Source organism: Vicia villosa, linkage group LG7 (assembly GCF_029867415.1).
Source record: "Vicia villosa cultivar HV-30 ecotype Madison, WI linkage group LG7, Vvil1.0, whole genome shotgun sequence".
In the NCBI taxonomy this organism is placed as follows: domain Eukaryota; kingdom Viridiplantae; phylum Streptophyta; class Magnoliopsida; order Fabales; family Fabaceae; genus Vicia; species Vicia villosa.
This window is the reverse complement of record NC_081186.1, coordinates 16,735,747-16,757,139: the sequence shown is the minus strand read 5'-3', so window position 1 is coordinate 16,757,139 and position 21,393 is coordinate 16,735,747. Positions and strand designations below refer to the sequence as shown.

The 21,393-nt window shown below is 39.1% G+C and overlaps 1 protein-coding gene across 1 annotated transcript; it reads left to right on the top strand.

Moving 5' to 3' along the window:
* Positions 1-1,406: 1,406 nt before the first annotated feature.
* On the top strand, positions 1,407-7,800 carry LOC131618709 (uncharacterized). The gene is made up of 5 exons (XM_058889876.1): positions 1,407-1,700; positions 1,795-2,103; positions 2,184-2,300; positions 2,388-2,415; positions 7,790-7,800. The coding sequence occupies exons 1-5, from the start codon at positions 1,641-1,643 to the stop codon at positions 7,798-7,800; spliced, it is 525 nt and encodes a 174-aa protein (XP_058745859.1). The 5' UTR covers positions 1,407-1,640.
* Positions 7,801-21,393: the final 13,593 nt, after the last annotated feature.

Sequence of the window (21,393 nt, the reverse complement as noted above, 5' to 3'; positions counted from 1 at the left end):
AAATAAAGTTGTGACAGTATCAATGGTCGAACGGGATCAAGCGCACTTGTATGTTCTGCACAATGAGATTGAGGTTGAGCCGTATGTTGAAATGCACAAGGTTGTTCTCCGAGATTTAAATCCAAATAGAAATGAGAACTGGATAGTACGAGAGCACAATCGAAGTTTCATACCGTGGTTTAGGGATCATATTTATTCAAAGTATCGTTCAGATCCTGCTTCAGTAACAGAAAGGTTGAGATGTTTAGCCTATGGTCCAACTATAATTGTGCTTTCTTATAGCGCATACTCTATTAATGGATACACATTTTATACCAAAGAACAGGATGATAAAAGTACTATGCAAAATAGTGGTGTTACCTTGGTAGCTGAAGCAATGCACATATCAAGTGCGAATGACTTAAATCCGAAATTTGCAAATTTGTCATATTTTGGGGTTATCAAGCGCATTTTGGTGTTTGATTACGCGAAGTTTCAGATTCCTGTATTTGGTTGCAAGTGGGTTGAAAATAATAGTGGCATACGAATGGATAAGTCAGGATTTTTGCAAGTGGATCTCAATAGGGTAGGGTACAAAGATGAGCCTTTCATTCTAGTCTCTCAAGCTAAACAAGTGTTCTATGTCAATGATCCGACAAGTACGAAATGGTCTATAGTGCTTTCATCTAACAAAATAGTTGATGAAAACATTGAAGATCAAGGTGATATTGGTGTTGGCATTGAATCTTGTACAAGAAACGATCAAAATGAGAATGAATCTTGTACTAGAAATGATCATAATGAGGGTATTTGGATCAATCCAACCGTCCGCGTTGTTAAGAGACGCGTAGAACACAATCCTACCAAGAAAAGAAAGAGACGTTAGTGATAAAGGTAATAGTATACATATTCCGACTAATTTGTTTTATTCAATTTGTACCGATTGTTTTAATCAATAGTATAGTACTTATTCAATTTTGGTGCATATTCTCGTTTTGTACATAACTTTTGAACCATGTATCCGTTTGTCGACTTCTTTACATGTAACTATACTATTTTGACGATTCCGGAGCTGCTCATGCACTTATCTTTACATTTCGGGACTGTTTTTTTATCGGTTTTGCTTCTGCCCGTAATCAAAAGTCGGGCTTAGGGTCTGAATTTCGGAAAACCGACTTTATTTTTGAGTCCGTGGGGATGTTTTACCATAGCCATGTAAATATCGTTCAATTCCGACAACTTTCTTTTTTGACGCTTATTTTGATTTGTACCGATTTCGTTTCCGATACACTTGTACATGCATGGTTTGACTTCCATTTTACTTGTATAGATTGTTAGCTTATTAATAGTGTACTAATGTGCTTTAGTTTGTTTGATACAGGTTAAATGGCTCCGGATAGAGATGCTCCACCCGAAAACTCACAAGAAAGAGATGCTCAAGAAAGAGATGCCACGGATACAAATGCTCCACCTGATACTGAAGCAAAAGAAGTTGCACGAGGCATCACTATTATGAAGGGAATCGTTCGACATAGAGACCAAGGATTAGTATACCGTTTGGATTGGAATTCTGATAAACAAGCAATTGGTCCTAATTCTGCAAAGTTGACCAGCTATATTGGTACACTTGTTCGTATGCATATTCCGGTCTCCACAGCTAAATGGAATCTGAAAAGCGAAGAGTTGGATGCGAAAAAAAAGCGATTTGGGACGAGCTTCAGGTATATATCATATATGGTTAATTGTTGTTATTATCTTGACGATAAATTGTTTAAATTACTTATACTAACACACTATGCGTATGTTTTTTTGCAGAGGACTTTTGAGATACCAGATGATTGTAAACGCTACATACTTAGTTTGGCCGGCAAAAGATATAGAGGGTGGAAAGCCTTTTTGACAAACACCTATCTTAAGGATAAAGATGGAAACTTTCTTGAAGAGGCACCGGGACGGCCAAAAAAGTATGAGATCTTCATTGGTGAAAAAGATTGGGCTGAGTTTGTAAATCAAAGAGATGAAGATTTTCGGAAAAGGAGTGCCACGAATAGTGCGAGAGCATCCAAACCCGCGTATCCATACAAAAAAGGGCGTATGGGATATGCACGCTTAGAGGATAAACTTGTAAGTAAATAGAAATGCATTTTAATTAATTGTCTAAATGTGTTTTATTTGACGATTTTATCATTTGTGTCAATGCATAGTTAGAGGAGTCTAAAAGTGAGGAAACCTCACTTCCTGTACATGTGTTGTGGAGGGAAGCTCGTGTGGGCAAGAGTCAAGCTGTCGATCCCGAAGTTCAGAGAGTTTTTACTGAATGTGTAAGTATAATACTGTGTCTTTAATTAAATCAAATGTTTTTTAATATATATATATATAAATGATTTTTTAATGTAAATGAATTACAGGAGACCTTGTCGCAATCGGCATCCACCGGTGATGGGAGCGTACTTAGTAGAGCACTAGATGCTCCTGAGTATCCCGGTCGGGTGAGGGGTAAGGGTCATGGTGTGACTCCAACCTCTTTTTACAAGAGTCCTAGGAGAAGAAATCCTTCAAATGAAGAAGTGTTGCAAAAGTTGGCGGAATTGCAAGCACAAGTCTCTGAATTGCAAAGAGATAAAGAAGTGTATATGAGAGAAAAGTGCAACACTTCATCGGTGAAAGAAACTAGTGATAAGGTTAGTATCAACTATCAAAGGAAATTTCCCGAGGTAATTATAATTTTTTTCCTTTTAAATTGTTCTATTTTATTAATGATAATGACTTTATATTTACTATTGGTTTAGGGCATTTCATCTTGCCAACTATACTTATCGGAACCGAATTATCGACTAGTTGGCAAGGGAAAAGTGCACAACACTTTGGGAGATTTACTTCACCATAGACCGCTCCCGGATGGACACCTGAAAGTATCGGTGGATGTTGTAGTAGATCATGATGCGATGCTACCGGTACCTGACATGGTCTCAGAGACGACATTGCTGCGAGATGCAATAGGATCATTTGTTGCATGGCCCTCGGAGCTCATTACCATTAGTGATGAGGTATATTGAAAACGATTATGAATCATTTAGTTTTCGAATGTCAATTCTAAACCGTTTATTAATTATTTTTTACATTTTAATTTTAGACTGCTCCTATAAAACCCACAGTTAAGGGTAAAGGGATTTTACAGGAGGAGGAGTCCGTTGCATCACTAAAAGAGGTACATTTAAAGTGTTAATAATTAATCTGAATCTAAATCTGCATGATTTTATATTTTACCTAACTTATATGATTTTTAGGCATCCGCTCGGGAGTCACAACAAGTGACGCAGCAAGTTCGTACCGTACCACCCACTGGTCCTCCGAAGCCAGCGGGAAAAAAAGGCGGTGCTTTTGTGCCTCGGTACCGGTCGACGCTCGCAACAATGGTTGATATGTCCGATTTGAAGGATGGTGCTTTACGTGAAATCGTTATGGATGAAAGTGTCTTCGGTATTGAATTCAAGTCACTTATTACAATTGATGACTTGGAGGAGATTTTTAAGCATGATCAACTAGGCGTCACTAACATGCACTCATACATCCGGTAATATTCACTCATCCGATATATTATTTAATTAGTCCCACAATATAATTTATTTACACATTTCAATGAAAATAATCTAATGTTTATTATGTTTTTATTTAAGGTTGTTGTATGACAGAGTGTTGCGCGGGACTCCGTTGTCTAACAGATTCCGTTTCGTGTCTTCCGCCCACTGCAGCGGAATGGCTATTGCTTCGGAACCGGAATCAGTTAGACAGCGCTTAGTAGATAGATTCATGTCCACCGGCAATACAGAAAGTCTGCATCTTTGGGCGTATAATACCCGACCAGTAGGGTTAGTTTCTCATTCTTTGTTCATCTAATCTCTGTTTCTTTTGTGTATAGCAAAATTTTCATATAACCTATTGTTTTAATGTATAGAGCACACTGGTTGCTGCTTGCTATCAACCCTATAAGGGAAGTCGTGTATTATCTGAATTCGTTCTAAATATATATTCGTGTATATTTATATATTTACTTATTTGTGGGATTGATCTAAACATATGCTTTTATATATTTGTTAATTAGATCAATACAAGTGTTCCGAAGTCAACGGGACGCACATGTATCCCGAACTAAATCTAACAACATTACTTGGATCCAAGTGCAGGTACATTATTTTTCACAATGTTGCTTATAATATATTTATGCTACTTGATAAAACAAGACAACTATAGAATCTTATTTGTTTTTCTATGTAGTATCCGCAACAGCGAAACAGTTACGATTGCGGATACTTTGTTTTGAGGTATATGAAAGAAATCCTTCAGGCGAATCAATTAGAGATTCCGCTCACGGTATGAATTTATAACTTAAGATAATTTCATATAATTTATTACATTTAACTAAATATATCATTCATATTATGTTTTTGTTTTGTAGTACCTTGACGAATTCCGTGCTGCTGCGTACCCGAAGCTTAAATTGGAAGAAATCAAAGAAGATTTGTGTCAATTTTATATTAAGCGCTTTTTCATGTAGGATTTGTGTCGATTTGAACTATAATATTATTGATGTTGTAATGATGTATATATATAATTTTGGATATTATAATGGTATTATATTAGTATATATATATTGTCTTACTGATGGCTGAAATAATATCGTCGAAAATAAATTACAGGTCGAAAATATTACAGGTTGAAAACATATTACAGGTCGAAAATATTACAGGTCGACTGGGAGGATTAAATTACAGGCTGCACATTAAAATACCTCATTTAGCAACGAAAGCGCTTTTGAAAAGCGCTCTTAAAGGCCCACCTACTAAAGCGCTTATTTGTAAAAGCGCTGCCAAAGATTAATAAAAAAGCAAAAAAAAAAAAAAAGCAACATACTAAAGCGCTTTTGGAAAAGCGCTCTTATAGGGGGGGCTATCAGAGCGCTTTTTCCAGAAAAAGCGCTCTTAAGGCCCACCCTATAAGAGCGCTTTTCCAAAAGCGCTTTAGTATATTGCGTTTTTTTTTTATTTTTTACTCTCACAGGGGGGCCTATCACAGCGCTTTTCTGGAAAAAGCGCACTTAAAGGGGGGCCTACCAGAGCGCTTTTTCCAGAAAAGCGCTCTTAAAGGGGGGCCTACAAGAGCGCTTTTTCCAGAAAAGCGCTCTTATAGGGGGGCCTACCAGAGCGCTTTCAGAAGCGCTTTTGTTAGCTACGCCAGCGCCACCTTTCACAGCGCTTTTAAGCGCTTTTAAAGGCTATAAAAAGCGCTTTTAAATCCCTTCCTCGTTGTAGTGTGTGAGTGAATCACTGTCGGTACTTGGTTGTTTGTTGCAGGTGTTGGATTGAAACAAGTGGGGGAGAAGCTTTGCTTCTCGGTTATGTTTTAGTTGTAAGAAGATTGATTCAGTAGGCTGTTGTTGGCAACAGTGCGAGCGTTGTTGGAGTTTGTTGTTTCCCGAATTGAAGGTGACTTGGAATTAAGACTTCACTGGGAATTGAGTTGGAACATCTTGAAGGAAGATGATTAGAGGTAATTGATAGTTATTGTAAGAGAAGGAAATTGGAAAGTTGCGATGTGTCAGCTCTACTGGTGTACTGCGAAGATGTCAGTTGAGTAGCTTTACGCCTCGGAAGAGATTCAGCTGCAAGTTTGCAAAGAAGAATGCTGTCGTAATGTTCCAGAAATCGCACGTCGGTGATGGGATATGTTACTCAAGTCATAAGAATGTTTGGAAGTGAAGAGATACGATAAGGGGCTGTTTGGAATGTGATAGAGTTGAAGAGAATGAGTTTTGGAGAGAGATTTTCGTAAGCAAAACGCAGGAAAATTGCTGAATAGCTGCGGAACTTCGAAAATTCATAACTGGAGTTCTGGACATCCGAATTGAGTTCCGTTTGAAGCGTCGGAAAGCTAACGAGATGAAATTTGTTATAAAAATAGTTGCAGCAGCTGTAACATAATTAATTGTGACAGGATGACGTTGGAAAGAGGTGAAGTTATGGTTACTCTTGTTCTTATAACTAGACTTGTTTATTGGTACTGCACGGGATGTCAGTGTCAGTGTTGAATGGATTGAAGGAATAATTAGAAGGTTTGTTGTGGAGTAATTTTAAGAATTGAATATACCCATTTGAGGAGTTTTGGATGTATCGTATAGAGTGTCGATGCATGATGTCAGTGTTGCATTTTTCGGGCAATGATTGGAAAATTCATATCTTGAGTTTCGAGCGTCGGATTAATGTGCCGTTTGAACCTACGAAGAGGAGAGATTATGTTCTACCTTATGGGAGAGTTATAAATACAGTAGATTGATCCTATAAGGAGATATTGTGGAGTCGGTTAAGGAAGCGTGAAATTGGTTGAATAGGAATGCCTACTACCGTGATTGTTTGAAACAAAAATTGAGTGGAACATGTTGTTGATGAATAGGTTGATGAGATGTTCGGTAATAAAGATGGTTTGAGTGCCGATGAATTTTAGTGAAGAGTGCATTAGTAATAAAGATGGAATAAACTTTAGAACTCTTGGAATCGTATTTGTGATGGCAAAGTAACGATAAGTATAAAAGAAGAATTTTAGAGGATTTCTGACACCTATTGAATGTGAGGAAGACTTTGTTGAGATGTCGAGTGGAATGATAATTGGGCACGAAAGATGTCATAAAATTTGGAGTAGGACCACGAGTTATGAATGTTGTCTTGTTCTTGCAGGTTAATTGTATGGTTTAAGATTCGAAGTGTTTTGTGATTATAAGAGTGAAGTACCTCTTTGATCAGAAAGGGCTTAATATGAGGCGGCAGAGATGTTTAGAGTATTTTCTAGGATTATGATTTTGGTTTGAATTACCACCCTGGTAAGGAAAATGTTGTGCTACTGTGTTGCGTAGGAAGTCTTTAAATATGTCGGTGCTAATGATGAATGAGTTGGATTTAATTGGACAATTTTGAGACTTGAGTTGGTATGTGAAGGCACTTCTAATAGTGTTAGCTTGGGTATGCTAAAGATGACTAGCGGTATTCTTGACGAGATTAGAAAAGGTCAGGAAGATGACGTTGAGTTGATCGATAGGTTAACTTTGAATTACCAAGGTAAAGGCGGTGAATTCAAAATCGACGAGAACGGTGTAATGAGGTTGAGTGATTGGATTTGTGTAACTGATGTTTTGAGCTTCGGAAGAATATTCTAGAAGAAGGACACCGTAGTGAGTTATTGAACTATGACGATGTTAATGAGTTTGAGTGCAAACCCGGAAAGGACACTGTTATGTAGTAACGACGGTTTATGCTTAAATATGATTTTTAACTATCTATTGACAAATTGAGGACTTGATCACCCTTAATCTCTTGTTGGTAGTAGACGGAAATCATATAAATGAGATGAGTCCTAGTTCTTCAAAATCTAACCCAGGTATCTTTTGAATTTCCATGGCTTTCATACGTTCTTCCAACAACTTGTATTTGTCATCAGGATGTTCATCCTCATGGTGATAGTCTTCTTCTTCTTCAAAGGGCTTGGCGGAATCATGGTTACTTTTTTGCATCAGTTTTGATACTAGCATCATCATCTTGCTCATCTTCGTCACTGTCTTCAGAGGCTTCGGCATCCCTGAGTTGCAAGATTGGTCTAAGCCTTTTCCCCAGAGTCTTCTTGCCTTTCTTCTTCTTTTTAGTCAGCATGGTTTTCATCTCTTCTTGCCCCTTGGACAAGTTCATGATCAAATCTTGAAACTGGGCATTCTGAGCTTGAAGGTCTTTGACTGATTGCTCGAGATTCATGGTGCTGAAATAAACAGCGAGGAGGTGAGAAACCTGCGGTAGAAACCTGTGGTGCGATGTTATGAATGCAGATGCAATGTTTTCAAGGATCTTTAGGAATTTAGTTAGCAACATTTAGACATTTAATCAGTCACAGCTTCGTCTACGGAACCTTGGCTTTCGTCTTTAAGCGTCCTTCTTTAAGAATTAAGTTCACCATATCGAGTGGTTCATCGCCTCTGATTCAGGATACTTCTTGAATTGGAAGGTATGTGGCTAGAGGAAAATAAATCCTCTTGCCCCTTGATAGGTACTGAGTCTACGGATTGGAAGGTATGTGGCCAGAGGAAAATAAATCCTCTTGCCCCTTGATAGGTACTGAGTCTACGGATTAGAAGGTATGTGGCCAGAGGAAAATAAATCCTCTTGCCCCTTGATTAGGAATTCGGTCCTTGATAAGAGTACCTGAAATTATGCGCCCTAAATCCCTAAGATCCTTGAAATGGTTAGTTAGATCATGTTATGCTTATGATGTCATGATGTCATGAATGTTATGCGAATGTAGTTCATTAAGCACAGCGTAAGATAGTAAGGGCAAACAAGTATTTTAGCAAAACCTGCAAGGAAAACAAATGTTAGTAGCAAAAACAAACAAGTCACACAAGTGCCCTTAGGTTTAGAGGCTTGCATGAAGTTCGTAGGTAAGTACCCTCCCCACTGAAGTTTAGTTGGTTCAACCTATCCTACATAAAGATCGGGTTCTAGGGAGCTCATATCATTGACCTTTCTCGAAGGCGCTTATCTCAGTTCGGCAATCGAATCGCCAACCGAGAAGGTCCTGAAAGTCTAGTCCATATGAGTGTAGCTTCGAGTATCAACCAACTTCAGTCGGAACCAAAGCCAGCTATCTCGCTACTTTCTAATAGGCCAAAGTCAAGTTCAACTAGGGTTCTAGGGCAAATTAGTGCTTAATGACACCACGCAACAGCCAAGTGTTTCCTCAAGTCGGATCCCAAGGAACACCAGGACAAACAAATGTGTCACACTAACGATGGCCACCATATCAACCACATCAGTATACGCTGTGCAGTCTCCTTGGTCTCATGCCATTTACCTAAGGTACTCAGATCCGGGTTAGGATCTTTCACACAAGTAAATACCCAAAACAGCCTTTGAAATATAAAGCAGACAAATCAAACAATTAAAGTGATCCTAAACTTTAAGGTAACCCCTCTTTTTAATCGAAAGACTCCCCAGCAGAGTCTCCAGTTCTGTAATACGGTGAACTGACTTTATTTGTCGAAATGTGCGATAAGCAAGAGTTGCCACCGACTTTTATTTTATCCAATATAGAAAGGCTAAAAGAACAGGAAAAGACCTTTTAAAAAGATTTTGAGTTCGGGGGGTAAGTTATACAAAGGGACGGTGTAAGGCACCCTTTGCATCCATGGTTATCCACGGGCTCTTAATTGCTTAGCTCACTTTGTTTGAAATGTTTGAAAAGATTTTGAAGAAGAACTTTAGCTTGTAAATAAGCGTAGTTTTTTTGATTTGAAAAAGAGGTGTAAAAAGTAATTTGAATTAGAGCAAGCAATTAGTAGCAACTACCCTAAGTTTGAAAATTCGTTCTTTTAGCTTTTCAGGCGAAAGGATCTATCCATGCCATAAGAGGGCGGGAAGCCTTTCAATTGGATGTGCGGGTCATCGAGAGTAATCGTTAGCCATAAGACTGTCCCATGCCATAAAGAGGGCAGGTAGTCTAAGGGAAGGATATAATAGTCATTTTATCTGTTTAGGCATCATGCGAGGATACCTTAGCAATTTGGGACAATCATTTTATAAGGCAACATCGAGGGAGTTTCAATAACTTTGAAGGCGACAGGCAACATTGCTTTAGGTATCCTCGGAATCGAGGGACTTGACTATTTTTAGGCAACATAGTTAAGGCAACAAAGCAGAGGCAACAAAGCAGAGGCAACAAAGCAGAGGCAACAGGCAACAAGAGAGGTTACCCTAGAGGTGTGTGGGTGCAACAATCACGTGATTCAATTCATATAATTATCTTTTAATTAGTGATCTAATTTAGTTCAAGGCTTGCACTCCCTAAGATTACTAACCGCAGCAGAAAAAATAAAGGCAGAATGAAAATCCTACGCTATTACAATAAACACCTGCGGGGATGGGGGAATTATAACAGAAAATAAGAAGTATAAATACTTAATTTAATTATCTTGATCTCTGCCCTGATCTTCCTCGAACCCTGATTGAATCTGATCATTGACTCTGATCATCTGAGACTTAAACAGAAAATGATAGCGGTAAGTGTATGAGTAATTCATTGACAGTTGAAATAACCCTATTTTGGGCAAAAGCACAATAAAAATTAAAATAAGATTAAAAGCAGAATAAAAATTAAAATAAGATTTAAACCAAAAGGTATTAGAAACTTAGCTTTTTTAATTTGGCATGGCGCGTAATCGGAGAATCCTGATTAATCCTGAAAATTTGAACAAAAACAGAAAAAGGTTAGTGCATTGACTGATCTAAACCCTAGTTGATCACAAACCCTAAAGGTTTACAAACCCTAAAGGTTTTTTAAGAAAACTTATTGTGACCCAACAGAGGTTTGTAAGGCTTAAAATATGTTAGTGGATAATACCTACCAGTAAACCTAAAACTATTAAGGTTTATAAATGGATCGAGATTAACAAACCTAAAAAGAATTAATAGATTAAAAGTATTTTCAAAATAATAATTTTTAAGGTTAGAAACAATTATTTTAATGTTATGAGGAAAATCGAGTTTTCGAATAAAAATTATTGGTTATAAAATTATTATATGAAAATAAAAAGGCTAAGATAAAATAATTTTGATAAAAGAAAGAAAAAATAAATAAAAGAATTCATGTGATTAGGAATAAAAGGGAATTAAGAAAACTTAGCTTCACATCTAGTGTGGCTGGCTTGTGAGGTTTATGGTGAGCCTTCAGTGCTTGGGCGTTGGATCTGGTATGATAGAGATCTGACGGTCTGGATTGGGAAGGCATATCCTGGGCGCATGATGGAGAGGGACGCTGGATCCCTCAGTGACTTTAAGCCAAGCAGTTTGTAAAAATTATTTGTCACCCACTAGGTTCGAACCCAGGTGCTAAAGATGACATGTCTATTCGTCTGGCCAATTGAGCCACGTTTGGATTTTGTTAATGAATCCAATGCAAAAATAATAAATATAAAATTTAACATCATAATGGAATTCAAATAAAAATCAGAGTGGACCCCTTGTTTCTTTGACTACCCAATCGTGTGAGGAGGGAGGATTCAACCTCGTTGACCCACCACTTAATTGAAGAGAGCGTGGATAGTTATGCTGGCCGGCCATTGACGACATTCCACGTGGGCTTCTTCTTCCTCCGTCCAGGCACACGTTTTGCTGCGACGCTGTACATTCCAGCAGCTACGAAATAGCTACAAAATCTGGAAAATAACTAGGATGAATTCGTAGCAAAACCTGTAGTTCTCAAAAATCGAAAGAAACAAAGAATCAATGACACTTGAAATGGTGTATTCTTACCTTACATCATCTCGGGATTAATTTAAGATGGATGGTTGACCTTGAAATGGCCGCACCTTGTAGAACAAAATTGCACTCCTCTTTGACCTTTTTGCACTTTGAAACCCTAGCCCTTTGTACCAAAATTTCGTCCCCTTAGGTTTGGTTAGGTTTAGATATATATAGAGAGGAGATTAGGTCAAATATTTGGAGAGAAATGCAATCTTTTTTATGACATGGAAATATGCAAATTTTTTTGATTGAAAATCAAATCTTAATATTTCTATTTTTGATCAATCTTCTCCAATCACCTTGGCCATGATATAAATTGAATATTTGATTCACAAAAAATAAACCAAAATCAAATCTTTTGTGTCTTTACTATTTTATTTAATTTAAATTGAATTTAAGTGATTAAATTCAAAAATAAAATAAATAATAATAATAAAAATGGGTAGAAAGGTATATGGGTCGTGGATCATACTTGGAATAGGTTTAGAACCAAGGTTTTAGGCCCATCAAGCAAAAGACTTTAAATTCATCACTTTGAACACCATGCATTTTCTCAAAATCGTCCAACTTGTGCAAGCCATAACTCATCCAATATTTATCATATCGATGTGATTTAGGACTTTTTGGAAAGCTCAAAGAGTCCTTTAAAGTCTCCTTTTGGTTTCATCTCAATTGAGTCTACCATGATCAATTTATGAGCTTTGAGAAAAAAATGTCTTTTTGCAATCTTTTAGAAGGACCTGTAATGTTTTGGCCTATATCTCTTATGCGGAAGCATTTCTGGATCTTGGACCCAACATCAAAGTTGTAGAGAATTGAATTTCCTTGAGAATGAGCTTTGATTGAGGAATTTATGATAAAGTATGAGAGAGATACGATCAGTCAAAGTTGGGTTGACTTTTAGTTCAAAAACCCTAAATTAGTAACTTGGACATTTGATGATTTCAGAGCTTTCCTTGATAAATCATGATCAATCCTTGATCAAATGATGGATTATACTTCATAATGAGGATGTTGACCAAAAATCAGCAGTTTTGACTGTGGTTTGACCATAGTTTGACTTTTAGGTCTACCAGTCGATTATTGATTGTTTTGGGCCATTGAGTGAGAAATCTTATGAATCAGAGCTTGCAACTTAGCATGAGGATCCTTTGAGGCATATGAGAGATCATGGAGTCCATTGGAGGTATCAAAACATGACTTTTCTTTGAGAAAGGCAAAACCCTAGTTTAGAGGCTGTTGTTTAGGAGAGAGACTGCATGCTTCCTTCTTGTGTATCTTTGAGCATTTGGAAGTCATATGGACTGAAATATGAATAAATATGATGGGCAAATTTTGGGGTATGACAGTGGATATCCTCAACTGATCGGAACCATCAGGATTGTACCCTTCTACTAATTTAGGGGCATCAGGAAGGAAATGGATATCCTCAACCAATCTGGGGGCATAGGGAATTTAAAGATTGCTTTCAACCGATCTGGGGACATCAGGACTGAGCAAGCAAGTCTTCTTCTGACGAAAATAAATCGTTAGGTGGGTGGAAGTCCTAAACTGATCAGATACATCAGGATTGTGTCTTCTACTGATCTAGGGACATCAGGAAAAAATGGACGTCCTCAACCAATCTGGGAGCATCGGGAATCAAGATTGTCTTTAACTGATCTATGAACATCAGGACTAAGCAGACATATCTTATTCTGAACAAAATAAATCGTTAGGGGGGTGGATATTTCTGACTGATCTAGGGTATCAGAGGGCTTACTCCTTCGGAAGATCTTAGAGATCCGGAGGCGGTTCTTTCAACTGAACTGAATTTCAGGATAAGAACAAATATCCTCAACCGATCAGGGGACATCGGGAATAGGAGTGTCTTGAACTGACCTGGCGATATCAGGAATAATAAACAGTCCTCTTCTGATGAAGTAAATCATCTAGAGATATCTCTAACTGATATAAGGCATCGGTGGGCTAGCTCCTTCGGAAGATCTCGGGAGATCCGGAGGCGATTCCTTCAACTGATCTGGGAATCAGGATAGGAACAGATATCTTAAACCGAACTAGGGACATCGGGAATAAGAATGGATTTCATCTGGTCTGACAATGTCAGGGAGAGGGAGACAAACTTCTTCTGATTTGGACATCAAGATAAGCACCTGTAATGATTAGGCGAATTGCTCTCTAGGAGGCATTTTGAGACTTGATAACTTTCATGTAGAAAGAAACATATATGATATGATTTATGCATGATGCATGTATGAATGTTGTTTTATGGAGTAGTATCCCGATGATGGAAATGCTACACGCTTTTAGAATGCAATGTGAAGGATGCATGATTCGGACGCTGCTTGGGAGACAGCGGAGGAGCACTGAATTGCTGAAGCAGTCCTAGAGAGAGTATGGAGCTTTGCGGGGAGGACAATATAAGTGACTAGAAGTCACAATTGAGAGCTGGCAATGATGGATCAGAAATCTGCTGGAGATGATCAACTTTGGCCGCAAGCTCTGATTAGGGAATAAACCCTGCTTGGGGATAGGAAAATCCCGATTGACTGCTTGGGGAATACACTGGCAACTTTGCTAGAGAAGAAAACTTTCGACCCACTAGGGATACGGAGATAAGTGCAAGTCATGGAGACAACTCTGACGGGGAGTAACCAACTTGCTTGTGTAGAACGCACTCTGCTGGGGAAGTCCTTGATGCAAACAGATTCTGCTGAGGATGTCTGTGAATCTCTGCTAAGGAAAGCCTCAGTGGGGAAGATGACTACTTCTGCATAATGATCCACTGAAGAGAAAAGAAATCTGCTGGGGATAAGGAATCTAGCATAAGAACCTTTTATGAAAACATCTCCACTGGGGAATAAGATGACTCTCCTGGGGAAATTAGGTCAATCAGTTGGGGAGAGAAACGCTTTACTGGGGAAAATGAGGAAATCCGGCAAGGAACCTCATTAAGAGCTTGTTGGGGAATCAGATACCATTCCATCATGATTCAACTAGAGAGAAAACATTCCACTGGGGAATAATAATTTAAAAGCCTGAAGATCTCATTGAAATATGCTTTTCTGAGGATATGGGAATCTTGGAACAAAAGAAAGCCTCATCTGGATGCACTCTGTTGGAGAATAAGGATCCGTCCCTTGGCTAGATCCGTCGACGCATCGTCATGATGTACTCAAAAGGATGTACCTGCGAGATAAATAGATGAAAGTGCTCCAGGACATAGCATGACATCTTTACGGGGTTCCCTCACATGGAAGAAGATGGTGATGCTCACCCACAACATGCAAATGCAAGAGCAAACAGATTGTCGGACATCTGAGCTTTGAAACTTTCCATACATGTGTTGGATTTGAAGAGTTGACAGGCAAGCAGTGATTAGAATACCAAACAAGCATCGACTAGAGTATCAAACATGCATTGGTTTTTCGATAGAATACCACCAGGAAGTGGGCTTAATGGGTCAAACAAGTATTGTAACACCCTGGATTTCCGCTTACCCCGCGGGGATTCCGGCCTACCAAGCATGTCACCAGCTTAATCAATAATCCCCCTAGGTCCGCTTATCGGCTGCCCAGGAAATATTGTTTTTGCCTCCCGCAGGAATCGAACCATGTACCTAGGGGTTAAGTACATATTCATAGCAATTCCTGCTACCAATTGAGCTACTAGCTCAAGTGGTAGCAGGAATTGCTATGAATATGTACTTAACCCCTAGGTACATGGTTCGATTCCTGCGGGAGGCAAAAACAATATTTCCTGGGCAGCCGATAAGCGGACCTAGGGGGGATTATTGATTAAGCTGGTGACATGCTTGGTAGGCCGGAATCCCCGCGGGGTAAGCGGAAATCCAGGGTGTTACAAGTATCGACTTCAAAGGGACTAAACAAGCATTGGCTTTCATAGTGTTATGCATATTCGTATTGATTGCAAAGATGCCAACATGTAATGGGTTTAAAGACACATTGGAGAACATTCCAATAGATAATGGTTCAAGACACCAAACATGTATGGTAAGATCATCTATGGTAGTGTATCCTCCGCTTTGGGCTTCTAGAATAAGCTTTAACGGTATTATGCTTCGACGCATGTTGACACAAAGTTGGGAGTCAACTAGGAATTCTCAGGATAGACAATTGATCTTGACTTGAGGATTCTGATTCCTGTGGAGAATAATCGATTGATTTTCCAATTACCGTCGGGGTCAAATTCTGGTGAAAGACTTACAAATCACACAGAATTGAAGAGAGACGCCAATGAAGCTCAGACTTTACTGTCGGGGATAGCTATCTGATTGATCAATCACCCTGGGTTGCAACCTGAGAATTGAAAATCATACTGAACTATGAATATAAATGTCAATGAAGATTGGACTTTCAGCTTCTGACTGTCGAGGATGATGACCTTGACTTCCCGACGGTCTTTAAATTCACAAGTAGTTTAGCTCGCGCTTGAACTTAACCTCATTACCTCCTGATGAGAAGAGAATTCTATTGCATAGCACTTTGCCCCAGCCTGTAGGGACTTTGAAGAATTCATATCGTAAGCTACCATAGGTGATTTGCCCTAGTATCATGAACTTTAGAACCACTTCCCTGATTGACCAGCGTTGTAGGTAGCTTCAAATGCACTTGGGTGAATGCCCCTGATTGCTTAGCACTTTAAGAGATTCTTTGAATCTTGACCTGATTGCCTCAGATTGATTGAAATCTTACTAGATAGAGTAATCAAACACTTTTGTGCCCCTGAGGGTGATCAGACTTTGAAATATTGCTGCTTCTTCTCAACGGAGTTTTGAAGACAACTCGTCCTTCGGGAGGATACAACTTTTCATCTGAAGTTCTTGATGGAAACTTTCTTGATGTCGAGCACTTTTTCATATGCAAATAATGTTTATTATGAGAAATATAATTCTAATGCAAAGAGTATGTTTGTCTTGAAGTTTAAAGACACTTTATGAAAGGATATCGTAACATCGATCTTTTTTTTAAAAAGAAAGATGGTGTGATACCAACTCAAGCGCTTAGCGGATCTCCTAGGAGTCAGTTTACTGTATTCCCATGTATAGTATGCTTTCGAATTAACCCATGATTTAGTTAGGACTTTTCAGGGTTGTAACGTGGCCAGGTTCACAGTTTAAGAAGAAATGATTCTTTTAGGCTCGAAATTATTTGGTGCCCACCCCTTCATAATGTTCTCCAATCCTAAGTTCAGTTAACTTGACACGATCATTCATCTTTCAAGAGGAGTTAGAGATGGTTGAGGTATTTGGACACATCAGCCACTCACTTTCTTGATCCTCTGATTTAACATCACGCGACTTTGTCCTTGCTCAGCAATTTCATCATCATATTCACTTAATTGTTAGTCTCACTTCCCTTTTTCTTTTTTTTTTGTATCATCCATTATCATCACTTTTTTCCTTCTTTTTTCTTTTTTTTCTTTTTTTATTTTATCCATTCTCATCACCTTTTCTTTTTTTTTCCTTCTTTATTTTTTTACCAAGTCGCGTGATTCTGCATTGTCTCTGATTTGTTGGAAGTGATTGTGACTGCCTGAAATCTTGGTAGATGAAGAATTACCATTGTGGTATCGTCATCGTTCGCCCACCTGATGTAAGGGATAACCACTTTGGTGTTGATGTCGGTCTCGGCCTCCGGATGCGGGGGATAATCATTTTGTATCGTTACTATGAATATGTGAAGGCTAATCATTGTGATTCTGACTTTCCTCAACCTTCTGAAAGATAACCATTATTTTATCTTTAGATGTGTGCTCCTGATGAATTTTGAGCACTCGATCAGGTTAACTGAACATTACCCTGCCCCAAGGTTAAATGTGAGGTTTTTTTTTTAGAAAAGAAACTCCTACTTCGAAGGCTCAAAGGGGTTAACGAGGGTTTCACTCCCTTATATCTCCAGTGTTTGGGGATTTAGAGCAATGCCTGTACATCATCAACAGGGTTTTTATTCAAAAGCATACCATTTGAGGTTTTGGGTATTATGTTCATCATTCTCCCTACGGAGTTATCATGCTTTATTAACAAAAGTTAAGTATCACGAAAAGCATAGAAAAACATATAAGAGCAAAAACGAATGGATTTTTTCAAGACAAACATATCCAATGCATTATTGTTATAGTTCAAAAACAAATAAATTTTGCATGCAACAGTATTGAACAAAACAAGAAAGCTTAAACATGAACATGCATGATGATTTAAGAATTGCCAACGTTGAGGAGATCTTCTCCGTATGGACTTATTGCTTCATAAGATCCGCTAAGTCAAAGGAGAACTTCAATTCTGGCCTTCAAGTGCGAATGTGATATCCTTTGAATCAATCAGGTCTTGTACATTGTCTTTGAATGACTGAAAGCCTTCAATCAGATAACAAAGTGCCCCCATAGTGGAAAGCACACCAAGCATTAGTGTCTGTTCCTGCAGAACCCTTCAGATTACTTCCTGGGAAGATTTCGGCGAGGCCATACAAAAGTTGTAAGTGCTCAGCTTTAGGGATTTGAGCTGTGCTAGTGGTGCACAAACTCAAGATACAAGGCGTCTTGCTTATCCCTTGGTCGGGAGCCCTAAATATAGCGATTGTAGTTTGTGAATGCTTTAGGGATTTGAGCTGACAACGATCCAAACTCAAGAACACAGAGTATTGCTTATCCCTTGGTCGGGAGCCCTAAATATAGCTGCTGAAACAGAAAACACCATCATGAATGGAGGAAACTTTTTTACTATCAGCGAAAAACAATAACCTCTGACGCTTGGCTATCAAATTCATTACTTGGAACACACAATAGTTGTTGTGAAGGAAACCTTTGGCAGTACCAGTTGCAAGTGATTCTCATGAGTTACTTCCTCGAGGAAGAACAAACATTCTACTTGCAGCTGATGAAATGGGATTGACCAGTAGAAACCATTATGAATAAACTCAAACATCTTTGTATCAAGCAAGTCCTAAACTCTTTGTACCTCAACACCTTGTAAGGCTTGGCATTATGATCAGGTGCCCCGAGAATGCAAAACACCGAGTATTGTCATCGAAATCAGAAGAGCTATCTGTGGTGAGAAACACCCAAAGCAGGAATCTTAACCAACTGAAATTCCAACAAGCATTGAAGCAACTGGACCCAAGGCATTAGGATTACATCAGCTCGTTCCTCATATTTTTTACGTCTTTGTTGACAAGCAAAGGTTTCTAAAAAGGAAACTCTAGGAAGAGGTGACTCGGGATGTGAAGCAGATCCTTGAGAATGAGAGGTGTGCCCTTGCGGATCACTCTTGATTGATGTCTGGCAGAAGATTCTGACGAAGTCACACATAATTTGTAATGCTTTAGAGATTCGAGCAATGCAAATGGTGCAAGCTCAATACAAAATGGTCTTGCTTATCCCTCGGTCGGGAGCCCCAAGAAACTTCAAAGACTTGCAGATCCTAACATCATGACTAGGTGCCCCAAGATAGAATTCACACCTAGTGTCATCATTGTCAAGCAGAGAATTTGCGAACATCAATACAGTACGAAGCTTAACCAGTTGCAAATAAAGCAAGCATGGAAGAAAATTAGCATAAGACATGAGAATCAGATAGATTTGTCTTTCGGTCCTCTTTTGTCGAGAACATACCCCTTGAATTCAAAATAGAAAAGAAGATTAGCCATTGACTACGAGCTTTAGAAACCAAAAGGTTGTGGAAGAGATCCATGAAGTGCTCCTTGAGTTTTTTCTAAGATTCCTTGAGCATGGGTCACAACTCGCATGTCTTCATAAACAACCCCAACTAAGCTTTCTTCTTGGTCACCCCACAAAGTTGTTTCATGACTGATCTTTGAACACCCAATAAGAACAAGTCAAGTATGTGGGAGTTTGAAGAGAGTACCAAGTCAGAATAAGAAATCCGCAACTCTGAATACCTGTTATGCATGAGATGTATGGGATGCATGATATAAATGCAATGCCATGTTCATTCAATTTCCAAGGAATCCTCATGTTTTGATTTTTGGCAAGCAGGAGATGGAAAAGCTCGGCACGAGACTTAAAGATATAATTCCTTGGAAATGAAAGGAACATGTATGCTAGTTATTTTTTTGTACATCATTTTTTCATAAGTAAATATGTAATGATGCAAAATGGTGGGACTTTTGATGTCTCCCACCGGACATGTCTGGATTTCCTTAGAGTTACACGACCCAGGTTTAATAGTTCAGCACAATTTCGGAACACCCCGTAGATCACGGGACATAATCAATAGAATCAGAACCATGGTCACCATCACAGAAATGAAACCACTCGAACGAGAACCACGATAACCCTTGAACAAGAACCATGGTAACCCTCGAATAAGAACCACGATAACCCTCGAACAAGAACCGAAGTCACCATCAATGTACCTGTTAAGCAATGATTGATTCCCTCCCCACTCACGGGTAAATCTAGGCCAGGGTAGGTCGAAAAGCCAACAGAAGATTGAACGTAGGCGCAATCATACGATATTGCCTCGTTCAACCTAGCTCTGCCCGTGGATACGTGATTAGATTAATCAGGCATACGCCTTCTGTCCGTCACGACCACTCTAGTCCTAGTTCCTAAGGTATCACCCATGACCTGTGTATAGGGTCTTTTACCTCTTGAAACACCCACCCACAGATAGGAAACTAGACAGTCCAGAATATGATGCAGAAAAGTAAAAACGCAGATAGAATACATTGCAGACAGGCAAATATGCAAAGAAATAAAACACCCAAAGATAAACACACAAGCGCTAGGATCGACTCGCTAAGTCCGGACCCACAATAGGTCAAGACATCCCCAGCAGAGTCTCCACTTATCGCTACTGCGAAAATCAACAGAGTCCCCACAAATATATTTATCCTGAAAAGGAAGGGAATGCCAGCAAACCACGAAACAAAACAATGGTCTCACGACCAGAGAAGAGGGTAAGGGAGTCGGTTACGCAAGGGGAAGGTATTATCACCCCTCACGCCCATCGTACTCGATGGTATTCACGCTTATGGTCTAATCTACGGGTGTGTAACAAATTTAAGCCTAAACTGAACTAGTATGCATGCAAAATGTAGGGAAAAGAAATAGTTATACTCCCACGGGCCCTACCCCGCTGCCTACGTATCCGTTTTGAGGAATCAGAGGTACCGTAGCTCGGCTAACAAGTTTTTGTTTGTTTTGTGTTTTTTAGGTGAGCGAGTTACATTCACACTCCGATGCTCGACCTTTGGAGTCTTACGCTTGGGAATGGAGCAGAAATAACAAGCTCTTAAGAAAAGAAAATCAAAGAGTTTGGTTTGTGTTTTAAAGAATGCATGAGGAAAACCTAAGCTAAGGGGAAAGCTTTTTACCTATGTTATCTTATAAAGGGTACAATTCTAAACTAAGCTAGAAACCTTTGGGGAAAAAGTGAATGCAAACAAAAGTATCACATAAACGAGTTTCACTCGTAAAGCAAACGCCTACTGGCGCAGGCCAAGTAGTAGAAAAGCGGTCCCGCCATAGCTAAGGGGAGCGGATCACCCGAGTCAACCAAGCATTAGACCCCGCGCAAAAAGAGATCGGGCCATATACAAGAGGAGTGAATCCCTCTCAGCAACTAAGCCATCACAGATCTAAGAGGAAAACGATGTGTGCGTACACTGAGCATCAACGTCATGTGACGTGAGCTATAGAAAGTGCAGAGTTTGGCTACTAAACCCTTCTTACTTGCTTTGTACAGGTCTTTTGACTCGATGATCTTTAGCACATGTTCAGAGCTCGGAACTTGCAAAAAATTAGCATAAGAACGACCTGGGGACTAAAAGTTGCGGGGGTTGATTGCTAACCTTTTCCGCTTGCCTTCTCGAGGACTTACAATGGCCTTGGTTAGGACTTCCTCCAAGCACAAATATAAACACACCAACAAAAATAGAGCCTCTTTCGAGGGCTTGGCCAGATGCAATGCATGTCTAAGTCCTACTTCTCATTATAAAGGATGAAAGAAAGCGTTAAAATGCGAGAAAAGTTAAAATGAAACGAGATCAATATCAAACGGATTATGATCCGTAAACTGCATAAAAATAAGAAAGAAAAC

What these genes read in the sequence shown, in the direction of transcription:
- LOC131618709 (XM_058889876.1), top strand. Translation starts at nt 1,641, where the DNA reads ATGGAATCTGAAAAGCGAAGAGTTGGATGCGAAAAAAAAGCGATTTGG. An exon ending in CACGCTTAGAGGATAAACTT is followed by an intron (nt 2,104 to 2,183) that starts GTAAGTAAATAG and finishes GTCAATGCATAG; the next exon opens with TTAGAGGAGTCTAAAAGTGA. An exon ending in AGAGAGTTTTTACTGAATGT is followed by an intron (nt 2,301 to 2,387) that starts GTAAGTATAATA and finishes AATGAATTACAG; the next exon opens with GAGACCTTGTCGCAATCGGC.